This window comes from Lepisosteus oculatus, chromosome 1 (genome assembly GCF_040954835.1).
Source record: "Lepisosteus oculatus isolate fLepOcu1 chromosome 1, fLepOcu1.hap2, whole genome shotgun sequence".
Taxonomy (NCBI): Eukaryota; Metazoa; Chordata; class Actinopteri; order Semionotiformes; family Lepisosteidae; genus Lepisosteus; species Lepisosteus oculatus.
Window position 1 is genome coordinate 51,830,317 of NC_090696.1, and position 14,655 is coordinate 51,844,971.

The window sequence follows — 14,655 nt, forward strand, 5'->3', positions numbered from 1 at the left end:
TAATGAAACCACATAATAAAAACAAATATAGAAATCTAAAAAAAAAATTATTCAATGTTGGTAGCAGGGAGAGCTGTCAGGTTGAGCTAAGTGTATATTTTGTCACAAAGTTGTTGCAAGATGTTGAACAGTGAAAATGGGTGTTTAGAAATGACTCATTTCAAGAAGAAAATTTTCAGAATAATTTTAAATCTAGCAGGATAGAGAAAGCACAGAAAATAGGCAGATTAGCATTAGATTGATCAGATTAGTATGAAAAGCCATTTAGCAAAGAGGGTGTGAGAAGAGTGACAAACTAATATACTTTAGATATATTTTTTTTGGAACCAGAGAAAATCTGATCATGTTTCTCAGTTTCAATAATAAAAAACTATTTTATATAGCACCTTTAAAAGTAGCATCTCAAAGCAATTCAGTAGGTGTAAAAACAGTTATAAAGATTACACAGATTACAAAGTAAATACATATAAGAAAGACGAGCAGTTAGAAGTGCTACCAAAATTACAAAATGAAGCAGATACAGACACTAAGTCTTCTGAAAAGAGGTTTTGTGTTAGATTTAAATGCACTCAGGGTAGGTGACTCTGATATCACTGGGGATACAAATTCAGAGCTCTGGCGTGCAGCTAGAGAAGGTCCTGTTACCACTGAATGTAGATGTTCTCGAGGACAGCTAGAAGACCAGAGTCAGACAAACAAAGGTGGGGAGTAGACAGATAATAAGCCAGATGGGTACTGAATGAGGATGAGGATTTAAAGTTAACTCAAAACCTGATTGTAAGCCAGTGAAAGGACTTGAAGACAGGAAAAATTAGTAGTTGTACAATTGTATTTGAAAAGAAATTTCCTTTGGTTTATACAATAGGAGATTCCAATAAATTTTATACAACATGTCTACTATTTTAATTAATCTTTCTCTTGCATTTTTTAGTATGACACAGAAGGTTCAGATAGCCAGGAATCTAGTGATGAAGCAGAACTAAGGAGAAAGAAAATTGAAGCCCTCAAGGTTTGTAATTCACTGTAATAGCAAAAATAACCCAGAAACTAAAACTGGTAACTGATTTTAGTTTCAGATAGTTTTATGTTTCAGTTTATTGTACATGTAAATCTTACATTATTGATTAAGAGTTGAGGATGTTTCAAAGTGACCAATTCTGGTATTGGACACTAAACTGCAGGCCCAAGCAAAAGCTCGAGCAGCAGTTCTGAAAGAGCAGCTGGAAAAGAAGAGAAGAGAAGCTTATGAAAGAGAGAAGAAAGCCTGGGAGGATCACGTAAGATGATTAAATACACTTTTAAACAGGTGATAGTCCAATCTTAGTTCTCATATGTTACAACTGAGGTGACAGAATCTGAGGCAATTTTTTAAATAGTAAATTGAGTTGTTAAAGACATGAATTTTATTGTTTTAGCCCCTGTATTTTTTTATTGCATTCTGAGGTTTCTTTTTATGATGACCTATGTTAATAAGTATGTATTATACTTAAAATGAATGTTTAGAAGGCAGGACAATAACCACTTACAGTATACAACTTAACAGCGGTGTACACTGCCTTTTTTGACTGATTTTTGTGTGTGCATTTTCACCAAGCGTAGAATTAGCTTAGTTCCTTTATTTGATAATGGGTAAAACTATTCTCTTTGTCCAATGATTAGCAATACAATTGGAAGGGAAAAAATGACAATGACCCATACTAATAAGTGACTGCTGACTGTTGTTAACTTGGTAAAGATAAAAGAATATGTAGTTAGATGTCAGTTTATTTCACTAGCACTGAGTGCCGTTGTGAGATACTGTGTCTGTCTGTTTGGTCAGCTTGCAGCTCGGGGAGTGAAGGTGGCACCTGCTGTGGTAGCCCCAGTGATGGGAGCAAGCTCCGGCCTGCAGGACCCCACCACTAAAGCACAGCCTCCGCCGAGACTTGACATGCCAGCCATATCTATGACTGCTGCTTTGAAGGATGTTAGTGCTGTGAGTCTCTTTAACATATCAATCTATGTAAATGTTATGACACAAAAGGCAAAAATGGGTCAAGTAAGGAAAGGCTATATTATGAGTATGTGTTGGAGAGCCCATCATGTGTTTCCTAATAGTACAGAAAATCTGTAAAGGTATACATGCAGCCACTCAGAATGTGGGTGGGGTATTTCTTCCAAAACAAAATCACAGAATTATGTGTGTTACAAAAGAACATGTGAACCTGAAGCAGATTTGGCAGAATTAGGGGCTTGAATAATCAGGTGGATTTCTGGTAGGGAGACTATGAAGGTTTGATAGGATAGAGAGTCAGAAAGTTAGCACACAGTTCAGTAAGAGAGCCCTTATATGAATTAATAGCAAACATGGCTTAATGGAAGGCTTCTCAAACAGTTGGGCATTCAGGTAGATTGCCAGGGGAAAGCATTTAGAAATATATTTTGTTAAAGCAAGTCATTTTTTGCCACACATAAAATAGTTACACAGTGCCTTTAGTTCCATCCATTTTCTAATCTCTTTATACTTTACAGAGTAGCAGGAGTCTATCCCAGCAAGAAACTGTTGCAAGGCAGAATACACCCTGGACATAATGTCAGTCCATCACAGGGCAGACAAACAGACACAAACACACACTTAAACCAGGGTCAGTATTCCCCTAAGCCATTTAGCCTACCAGTATGTTTTGGACTGCAAGGGGAAATTAGATTACTTGGAGAAAACCCACATGAACCCAGAGAGTACATGCAAACTCCACACATACACTACCTCAGGAATTGAACTTAGGGCCTCAACACAGCAAGATAGCAAAACTTATCACTGACCCACCATTAAAAATGGATGGATATCTTGATCAGCTTTCTAGTTCAAAGATTTCCACATGCATAATTTAATTTTGAAAGCCTCCAGACATGGCAAAAATGGCACGCTAACCACGGTGCCATTCAGTTCCTTAGTTAATATATTTAATTTTTATAAACAGTTAAGATTATTATTAATTGTTGATTTTACCCAATTTTTTCTTTATTAATTTTGTATTTTACTTATATTTTGATAGTCAGATTTAATGTACATTTGAACAATGAAAAATGAAAAAAGCAACAATTTATTAGTGCTTATTTTAATATTGATTACTAATAGTTTATGTTCACACCTGACTTTCTCATTTAGATGTACAGATGCAGCCATTCAAAATGCAAGGTACAACCTCGTACCGCGTGATATTATGTACAGTTCACCGTGTTGCACCACAGTACGTGATTGGCTGGCCAAAATGACTGACAGGGGCAATCGAGGTGCATTGGTTCTTAGTTAAACGATTTAATCATTTAATCCCTTTACTGTGCATGTTTTTGTCCGCTTAATATTGAATATTTAAATGGAATTTTACAACTAAAGGGAAATTTTAGTTACTGAGCATAAAAAGAAGAAGGGTGTAACGCATCTGAAGGTCATAAACAATATTAATTTAGGAATTTATTATACAAACTATATATGGCTGGTATTGGTAGTTTAAATATAAAATACCAGTATTACATTTATCCTTAAACATTTTACACATCAAAGTCTTACATTATTTGGTTATGGTTATTTCGGAAATGTTTTTACGTGCTCCTTCTGACCATATTACTGTACGTTTATATGCCTTATGAAAAGTGATCGTTCTAACCTTTTCTGCGAATACGCTCGTTATCTTTTGGTTACATACAGTGGTTATTTTGGAAAAGCTTTTATGTTCTCCTTCTGACTGTATTAAGTTTATATACTTCATAAAAAGTTATACTGTTTTAACCTTTCCTATGAATATTTGCATTCATTATCACAGTATTTTTTAGAATTTGATTAATAGGGAATATAATATGGAATCGCATATCTAAGTAAATAAATAACTATATAATTATATTCATATAGCACAAATTAGCACAGTAGTACACTTTCTTTGTAAATGTCTGCATCAGTTTAACTCATTCACCCGTGATTACGTGTGTGGTGTAATGGCTTACTCGTATGCCTTGCATGCTGGAAGTCGGGGGTTCAAACCCAGCTCTCACCATGATTTTTCTTTTAACAAATAAACAGTTCTTTGAAAATTAAAATAGCAAATTTTATGGACACTATATTGACATTTCTAGAATTTGATTAATATGGAATTCTGTATCTAAATAAATTAATAACGATATAATTATATTCATATATTGTAGCTCAAATCCTGCTAAACTAAAAATCAGACGCAAGAGTATTATTGGACAATGTTGTGAGGCTCTGGTGGAATTTCTCCGCCAAGTTATAAAAGAGACACATTATGTATCACCTCTTTTTACACTTTTGGGCTCACGTGGGTTTGTGCCCTACACCCTGTGGGACCGCTGTGTACATACGTTCACAATGCGAGAAATACTGCTCAATATAAGTTCAGGCGAACAACCTGCATATGACCATTGGAACGCAGAAAGGCACTGAAATAAAGTCCAGCAACTCTGTTTGGGGATTTAATATTGTTAATGACATCAATAACCAGATTGTTGTCAGCTGTCGTCAGGAGGAATCTTCAGCAAAATGTGCTCCGAGATGGTTCCTGCAGTAAAAGTGAAGAAAATTACCATTGCTGTCAATAAGATCTTTTATAAAAATTATACCTTTTTACATCATTAGATTCCTTGCAAAGGGTCTCCCAGTTATTTGGAATGTTTGAGTTAAATCAAAGGATTTGTTGCTGTTGGAACTTCCGGGGTTTTAAATTGAAACTCTAACCAGCTTTGCATTGCCTCTTCTAGGAGTCCTAACATACTTAGTGACAGTTATTTTCTTATCTTTTTCAAATGAACTGGCTGTAATTGCAAAAAGGCAAATAAACCCTTTTAAAAAACTGGATGATAAGATCTCAATAACTTACTAGAACAACCATAGTTTAGGTTGCTTTAAGTACATAATTTAAGGCCCTTACGTTAATTTTAGTCCTCATTTTGATTGTACTCATTTTATGGCTGAGTTAGTTTTATTTTGTCTTTGCAGATAAAATTAAATATTTTTTGCTCATACAAGTTAAAAAAAAGCCTCAGGTGGAGATGAGAGACACATTACAAGATATATAAACTGGGGAATTATTAGTGAATTAAGGTTATTTTACCATAAAGTGTTAATTTTATACTTTTCCATGGTTTTAATGTTTTGTCAATTTTACTTAATTTACAATCAAAATTTACTTTGGTAAGTTTGGTATTTGTTCTGGAATAGAATGTCCAACATGGACACTGGTCCATTTGACCATTTTATTTTCAGATTGCACTGTAGTGAGAATTATGATTTTGCTAAGGGACCAATTAGCAAAATAGTACATTTCTCATAATTATGTCTGAGACCTGACAAATGTGAAAAGCTATTGAGGTCCACAGTTAAAGCTAATAGTCTGGAAAACAGAGGTTTAATCAAAAAATTGTATCAGCATGCATAGCTACTTTTAAGTTGAGATTGTTTATTCCAAGACCTTCTATTTGCTCATTTTTATTGCCAATATTTCTGTTACAATTATAAACGGATAAGGAGAGGGAGGGCATCCTTGTTTGACCCCTCTTAGTACTAGAAGGTTCTTAGAGATACGAATTATTTAAGGTTCCACATGTTGGTTTATTGTACATTATCTTTATCCATTTTCTGATGGATTCCCCAAAATTAAAGTACTGTAGACATTAAAATATATAATCAAGACATGCTTTATCTAATGCCTTCTCAAAATCTGCTATAAAGTTCAATCGTGGAGTATTTGAATTGTTAAAATTATCTATTATCTCTAAAATTTTCCTCGTTTTCCCCAATATATCATCCCTGTAAAAGTCCAGATTGATCCTGATAATGTATAATGTTATGCAGCACTTTTTAAAAACAATTTGCAATAAACTTTGCTAAACGTTTTGCGTCATAACACTGTAAGGTTAAGGGTCTCCAGTGCTTTAAGTATGTAGGGTCTTTATATTGCCCTTTTACATTCTATTTCAGTAATAGTGATGTTAATCTTTCTGACTGTGTGTCTGTAAATCCGCCCCCAAGTGGCTTTTCAATTAATTTATAAAAGGTCTTAGAAAAAACTCTATTGGAATACCATCTATACTTGGTGCCTTATTCTGCTTAAAGGACCAAACTGCTTGGGATAGTTCCTCTTTAGTAAGTAAGTTAGTTTTAAATCATTTTTATCAGGAAAAACAGCATACATTCCTTTCACTCTCAAGAGATATAGGCAGTTGTTGAAAGGAAAAGGTCTCAGAGAAATATCTTTCCTCTTCTCGCAAGATTTCAAGTGCCTCAGTCAGAACTTCATTACTTATTAGCTGTAAGTTTTGATATATTTTTTGATTGAGGATTTAAAAATAACTTAGTGCATTTCTCACCTTTTTCCATCCATCTAGCTTTAATAAAAAAACATAATTTGATTTTTCCTCGTTATAATTTTCTAGCTCCTTTTTCTTATATTCTATTTTTTCCAATATATCACCAGGAACTACTTTGCAATTATCATATAATTTCAATTGTTCTATTTCGTGGATAAGTTGTTCTTCTTTTGCAAGTGTTTGCTTTCTCTTTCAAGAACTGTATTTAATAGTGTGCTCCCTAAGAGCACTTTTAAAAGTATCCCATACTATATGGGGATCAGCTATACCTATATTATGTTAAAAAATTCACTGATAAATGTATGTATCAGTGATAAATACATATAGATAAAGGTTTTATCTTGCAGCAATAACTGATTACATTTCTAATATCCATGCCCTCATGGATATTCACCAGTTGTTAGATTATGCAGTCCAACAAAGTGATGGTCTGACCCCAAAGATTCAGCAGTTATTGCTTTTCAACTTTTGATATCAATTAAAATTATATGAGGCTATAGTCAATTCTATTGGCAATATAGTCAATTCTATTATACTTGGTTTGCTCTATGCCGAGTATATCTAGTTTGTTTAGGATTTTTTAATCTCCATATATCTATAATATTTAAAATAGCATTCAAAACCTTTGGATGATAATTGCCAATGTATTTTTTCTAACGGTCTACTATAGATAGTATTTAAAACTCTATTGAAATCGCCTAAAATAATAATATAATCATTATTTATTAAGATCATCTAAGTTTGGCGCATCTAAATGTATTAGATTAATGCTCTTTAAATTTGATGTCATATCTAATATAATCTACCTTGTAAAACTGTGACTTGCATTTACCGTAAAGTTTTTATTATCCCTAAATAAGATCAAAGCACCCTTAGAATTACAAGTTCCATGTGAAAAGTATATAGTTCCACCCCATTCCTTTCTCCACTGATTTTCATCCTCTAGCTTTGAGTGTTTCTTAGAGACAATAAATATTATACTCCTTGTCCTTTAACCATGTAAAAACTTCCCATATTTTCTTACTGTCTGCTAGCCCATTACAATTAAAACTTACTATATTTAATTTGCTCATATCACGTAGTTGAAAATCCTATTTCAACAAATGCTTAATAATGATTTTTAATATAATTCCAAGAGAAGGATAGAAAAAAACATTTATGCAGTTATTACCCCAAAGCAGTTAATTCTATCTCTGAGCATCTGAATTTTAATATACAAGTTCCCCCCTCCCTAGCATCCTCACCTATCCCCAGCTCCCCCTTAAACATCCTGGTTTGAAAACTCAAACTCAATTACTCACAGTCCCTTTCTTTCCTTGTAATATTTCACAAATTAACTGGTTAACAGTATAGTGATGAATATTTTCGTGTAATGCATTTGAAGTTTATACAGGGCCAGGAACTCACAACTACATTTATCGCTTTCAAGTGAAGTTGACCAGTAGAGCAACCTGTTATTCCCAGCAGGTGCGATTTACTGTCTGCCTCTTCTAGCTTCAAACGTAAGCTCCGGGTAAGTGAGACTTAGCGGTGGGGGTACCAGGAGTGTCAGGTTGTGTGGAGGTGGGTGTGTCTTTGCCGGTTGGGGGTGGGTGTTGTGTTCTGGTTTGTGTGCCTTTCCGGGATTGGGGTGGGGGTTGTGTGTTGCTGTGTTGTGTCCTGGATCTCAGGGCTCTTCTGTTGCAGTCAGGGCTGCAGTGTGTTTCCTCAGCTGTTCTTTGAGAGTCTTGCCTCTCCTCTTTGCGAGCTTCTGCTCCTCTCTCAGCTCAGCTACTTTAGACTGCAACTTTCTGTTGTCCTGCTGCAACTGTTCTATTTTTGTGCCCTGGGCTGTTGATTGGAGGTTTTGCATTAATTCTTGTATTTGCTAACCTCCTCCATTTCTCTAGGTCAGCCTGTCTTTCTTGTACCATTGTGTTACGTGTTGATGGACAGGGCAATGTCCCCTGCATTACTGTCGCCCGCTAGGGAGATTTGCCTGCCTTTGCTGATGTCTCTTTTTGTGATGTTTGTATATGTCTTGCACAAAGGTGTGTGCCAGGCATATAGATACTCAGTAAAGAAGAGCAAGTTGGTTTGAATGGTTTTCAAGATTACAAGCATTTTCTCCTTTTAAAATGTCCTGGTCTGAGCACTTTTAGTTTCCTCAGGATACTGGAGTACTGTGCTGAGGGGGCTGGGCTGACACAGTGGAATTGTTTCTGCCCTGTATTCATCTTTCCTTCTTTTGAATGCAATTAGCCCAGGTGATAAGTGGAAACAAACAGCCTGGCTAAGGCTTTTCAAATACCATTAGCCCACTCTTTGCTTGGGAAATGAGTTGTTTAACTTCGGCTTTTTGACTTCGGTGGGCCCAACTGGTATTTTTGTTTTGAAATATATACTCAACACACAGTTTTTAGTCTCAGTAACTTTCTTCAGACTTGTTTTTTTACTTGAAACAGTTCTATTTTAGAGACCTCTTTAAAAATGGAAAAAAATAACAGGGCTTACCAATTGTTTTGTGCTGGTTGCTGAGCTTTTTGGCTTCTCTTGTTATTGCTTGTATTCTTTTCCTTTCCTTCTTCTTCCACTTTATTTTCCTTTTTCTCCCATCTTCTTTTTATCAGTATTTTGTCTTTTTCATTCCTTCTTCTGTAGTTTGGTCCTCTTGGTCTCTTGCAGTTTCTCCTCAGTTCCTTTATCTTCAGGTGTTACTGTTTTTGGTTGGTCTTTAGTTTGCTTTGTTGATTTACTCTGGTAATGTTTATTTTTTCATTTTTTTGTTAGTTATTTTTCAGTTGCTGATGTTGCATTACTCCTAAACTATTAGTCCAGTTCCAGAAAAAAATAAAATTCCAAAGAAATTAGGAGCTCATCTTCTCTGCTTCTTTTCTCTCTATAAAAACTATAAAAACTAGTGTTTTTAATAAAGTAAGCCATTTGATGACTGATTGCCTTATGTTTAAGTGCAACAAATAATGAAACAGTAGACTGAAAATTCAGCCCCATCCCCCAAGCAAAACTGTATGTGTTCTACATAACAAACACAGCGGGATGTAACACCCCCAACCTTTGTAACATAATGTTTTTTAAAGAAGTTCAAGTAGGGTGCAGAGTTGCATGCTTTGGCCGCAATGGAATATGTACAGGTTAATTCCACGATGAAAAGAAAAGTAGACAAGACGCTGCATCTTCTCTATAACTCATCAGTTTGCAGAAAAATTCCCTCAGAGCCACAACATTCTCCATGCCATTCTTGTATCTAATTTCCAGGGAGTAACCCTGTAATGTAAGGGAACAGTGCATCAGTCCTTGATTGTGGTTATATAGTAAATATGATGCCTGGTGGAATTCCAGCACTCACTTTTCTGTAATCTGTATAGAACCATGTTGTCCCATCACGTTTTGGTACCATTAAGAGAACTCAGAGATATGGCAGCCAACAGCCATATCACTCTGCAACTCACAACTGGCAGCCCACTGAAGCTCAGCAGGTGGGAGCCTGGTCAGTACCTGGATGGGAGACCTCCTGGGAAAAAAGGTTGCTGCTGGAAGAGGTGTTAGTGGGGCCAGCAGGGGGTGCTCACCCTCGGACCATGTGGGTCCTAATGCCCCAGTATAGTGACGGGGACACTATACTGTAAACAGGCGCCGTCCTTCGGATGAGACGTAAAACCAAGGTCCTGACTCTCTGTGGTCATTAAAAATCCCAGGGCGTTTCTTGAAAAGCGTAGGGGTGTTACCCCGGTGTCCTGGCCAAATTTCCCATTGGCCCTTACCAGTCGTGGCCTCCTAATAATCATTGGTGGTGGTGGAGGGGAGTCCTCATTACCTGTAAAGCGTTTTGAGTGGAGTGTCCAGAAAAGCGCTATATAAGTGTAAGCAATTATTATTAATTATTTTTATTATTAACTCCAGAAAATTATTGGTTGATTGAACTAAACCATGCTCCGCCAAATAATCCACAGTGCCTCCTATTGCAACACCTCTAGTTTAACAGGATTTACGTGATAAGCACATTGTTTAATTGGGGTGGCATTACTGATGTCTTTATCACTGTATGACAATAGTTGAGTCTGTGTTTCTGATAATAAAAGAGAGTGCCTTCTAATAAGTTTAACTATGTCTTCTTTTTCAGCTAAATGAGGCGAATAGAAAGTCAAATCAGTCCGCATCTCAGAGTTAAATAAGCTAGCGCTTTGGTCGAACATATTTTGCATAACAAGGCTGCATTTAGACTGTGTACATAAGTGAACAACAGAGTGAGTACCTAGCTTACTTAAAGGTGTAACACCTTTTAAGTAAGTTTCAACTTATTAATAAGCTGCCTGAATTCCTTAATCACAAAACATTCACTTACAATAATTCTTCCAGATTTACTCATGCTGGATCCAGTTTTTCCTGAAACAAGTCTTTGGACTGAAGTACTGTACATTATATGGTACTGTGCAGTAATCAATTGCAGTATGATATAAATGGTACATAAATAAACAGTATGATACCATATGATACCATATTAAAGCCACTACAGTACAGTATTTGTGAAATATGTTTATAATCAAAATGTAAAGTTAAATTGTGTCCTGATGGCTTGTTGCTGAAATTTGCATTAAAACAAAATATAGATTATCTCATTCCAGATGTAAACCTGAAAGAAGCATATTGCATTCACAACAAGCTCTACAGTATAATAAACCTTTTTATACCTTTTAAACCATAGTTTTTTCCCGGTGGTCTCCTATTCAGGTACTGACCAGGGTCACACCTGTTTAGCTTCTGTGGGTTGCCAGTTGTGAGCTGCAGGGTTATATGGCTGCTGGCTATTAGTAAAACTAAACAGTTTACAACTTAAATTCTATCATTGGGAAAAAGATTTTTTCAAAGGGCTCAGCATTTACCGGGATTCGAAACCAGGCGTTTTCTGGGAACAGCCCAAATGCTTCCTCACACCACGTTAAGCATTCACTGCTCCACCTTGCGGTTTTACAAAAGAGTGCAGTCTAACAACAGAATATTTTTTAAAAAGGGAAGCATGCTGTGGTAAGTTGTGGTGTGCATGGCACAATGTGCTACATTATCCGGCGTGCATTCTGTATGGCTGGATCTGTAATTTTATGTTCTGATTAGTTTTGTAAATGTAATAGCTTGTCTATTGTTTTGTTTTGACTGGTGTCCTGTCCAAGGGGTACCTCGCCTTGGCCTGTTGCCTGCCAGGATAGGCTCAATAGTGTTTTATTTAAATGGTTACATCATTGTGATACTTTAGAATGAGCTGTTTAAAACTAAAACAGTACTTTAAGGGAAAAAAAAACCCATCAGCTTTCCAGGTTTACTCTATGTAAAGGAGGTTTTACAGTATAGCAGAAATAACCATCTTGATCTTTCTGTAGGGCAACACCTCAGTATACCATGTCTATATTTTGTCTGCTTCGATGTATCTCACTTAGAATGTTTTCATCTTTAGGAGGATCTTCCATCTGCTGTACAAGTATTGAAAAACCCAGATTCTGCAGTCATTCAGGTAGGTTTACTTTTTGTTAGCACAAGTGTGGTTAATCATATGTGGTAACCTCATCATTAATTCCTAAAATATGCTTAAAAAATCTCCAGAGCAGTATATACCTTTGTGTACTTAAAATATTGAGGATAGTCAGAAAAACAGGATAACTGAAGCAATCTTTTTGACCTTAGTGTATTTCTCAGTTGATTTTCCGATTACCTATAGAGCCTTTTAAAGTATGTTTTGTTTCTGGTTGCATGGTACATAAGAATGATATAATAATTCGGAAAGGTCTGTTTTTGCATTTGTCATTCAGTTTTCATCATAATTCTGTTCAAAACCAGACTAATAAAATGTCATATGCAAAGTCACACCAACATGCTGGAGTTTTGCTTACTCACTAATTTCAGATACTGGGCTAGTTTTCTCATTCTAGAGAAAGACTGACCTTGAGGCATGACCTAAGGGGCTTAAAATATGCAAAATATTTTCCTTTCCTTAACAAGTACATTTGTATTGTTTTTAATTGTTGCCTATTTCAGAGTGAGAAACGAGAGATACTGCGTAAGTTGAATGAAAATTTGAAGGTCCAGAACTGCACAGTGGAGCAGGCAATCCAGCTATCAGAAAATCCAAACATACAACAGCAGATGATGGTTCAACCTAAGAGAGACTTCTATGAGGAGGGAGTGCCCTCTGCAGGGGACAGGAAGAAGTGGGATGCTGGAATTCAACCTGACATCTCTTTAGCACAGCAGACCCTAGAGGAAACCTTCTTGGCCACATCTGGTGAGCCCTGTCAAAGAAGTACTTTTGATTAATCTATTCAGTATTTACTTAGCAAATTTCATATTCAGATAAAAAACACAAACGAGACTTATGAAACCATTTGTTTAAAAATAATTATCACAAATGTATTACTTTACTTTTTATCCATGTTTATTCATAAAAACAATTCCCTGAGTGTTCTAACTTAGCATTATGGTAAATGATATATAAATCTGATAATTTATGGTCTACGGCATTAAAACCTGGAATCTCTATCCAAGATACCAGATTCAGTATCCAGCTCAGCTGCTTCACCCAAATAATTCTGATGACAGAACCTGGACAGAGGAATCCAACACTTGACATTGCAGACAATGGCCAAGATTTATTTTAATATACCATAAACTCATTGCCTTGTGGAACAGGGTCAACCACCAGTTTTGGGACTGGGATCTCATTTATGCCATTTGGAGTTTTTGTTTACCTCCAAGCCCACATGATCTACTGTTGTATAATTTTGTTACCTGCTTTATCATTCTGTTAAGCTCTCTGTTGATGTTGTGAAGCATGCTATAGCAAACGGTTAATTGAAATAGAGTTTCTCTCTCACAGTATAATTCTGTAATATTAGTATTCTGCTTTGAGTAAAATGAAAAATTTTTCTAACAAACTTTGCTAGTCAGACAATGGATGTGAATAGGTTAGTGTGGAAAGCCGCAGGCTGTAATAGTACTTGACATCTACTGATTCTATGATTATTTAGTTGCTTGGATGGTTGACATAAAACTAATACATGAAATTAACATTTAATTACTTTACTGAATTCTATATATGAAGTTTCCACTTAGGAGACCATAATCTCCATTGTGTTAAAGTCAACAGATTCATTAAGTTAAGCCTGTTTGCAGATGTAATATTTACATTGGCTCAAGGTACAGCATTAATGCCTGTTGTATGTTTTTCTTGTGGTCCTTTCAAGTGTTTTTTAAATTGCATTTTCAATGTCTAACAAGTGTTCCAAGAATAATGTTTCATTAATTCTGGCAGTGATCCTAGGGTCCATAACTTCTGATTTGATATTGAAATTTGTTTTACCAAGTATTTTATTAACTGAATTAAATAGTGAACATAAAGGGATGATTTTTAATGAAAGTTTAAATTAAACTTAAATACTTGAACCGATGTTGTGAAATCCCTCACAATTTTTGTCATTATAGATAAGACCGTGGGAGAAGTCATTAAGCTTGATGCTTCAGATGGCCCAAGGCGAGCCTGGGGAAAGCACCCTGATAGCCATGTGCTGAAAGTGCTGGGAGAAGCCATACTGCAGCCACAGACTCTGTTCTTTGGAGAAACAAATGATGAAATTAATAGAAAGCGTAAATCTTTTTTTTATTTTCCATTTACTGAGCATCACTGTAATATTAATCACATATGAATAAAATTCTTTCAAAATCATCAGTAAAGATTGACAAATTAAAACACAAGAAAGACATTTTGAGTCAAGCAATCTTTTGCAAAAAAGTGTTCCATGATTTGCTTTGTCAGTAGAACTGTGTGGTTTCAAAATACACATGTATTACTTGGTTTGTTTCATTTTTGACCATGTTAGTACTGTATATGGACACATTTTTGTATGCCTTGACCAGAGATTAAGTATAGGAAATAACTTTTTGGTCTACTGTGTTATGTGACTTTTTAGTTTGTTTTATCCATTGTTCACATTGTTTTGGTTTAATTCTTTATCTATGCAAAGAGTACCAGGACCAAAATCAGTGTGCTTCTTTGCTTGCAGAAGGCTTTAAACCAGTTATAGAGAAGACCTGTGCTGTTGGAGATACTCTGGTGGGAAATAGCATAGGTGCTGCAATTGAGAATACTACTGCAACAAGAGAAAAAGAGAAAGAACAGGACAAACCCAAAGAAAAAACACCAACGGAACTGAATTTGTTACCTCAACTTATCTCTCCTCATGGGAATTTGGATGGTGAGTTGAGACACATTTTATAATGTGTGTTTGGGTAAAGACCATAAGAGTTGATAAG

General features: G+C 35.7%; 1 protein-coding gene across 5 annotated transcripts in view; it reads left to right on the forward strand.

The window, feature by feature from the left end:
• Positions 1-14,655, forward strand: part of nek1 (NIMA-related kinase 1) — an 88,257-nt gene that overhangs the window by 46,459 nt on the left and 27,143 nt on the right. For 3 of the 5 annotated variants that reach the window (XM_015344937.2, XM_015344936.2, XM_015344938.2), the window contains 7 exons: positions 932-1,009; positions 1,182-1,277; positions 1,820-1,975; positions 11,807-11,863; positions 12,385-12,631; positions 13,828-13,989; positions 14,406-14,597. In XM_015344937.2, the coding sequence (XP_015200423.1) occupies positions 932-1,009; positions 1,182-1,277; positions 1,820-1,975; positions 11,807-11,863; positions 12,385-12,631; positions 13,828-13,989; positions 14,406-14,597 (988 nt within the window). The remainder of the gene's footprint in view (positions 1-931; positions 1,010-1,181; positions 1,278-1,819; positions 1,976-11,806; positions 11,864-12,384; positions 12,632-13,827; positions 13,990-14,405; positions 14,598-14,655) is intronic. The other 2 variants (XM_015344941.2, XM_015344940.2) reach the window with 2 other exon arrangements.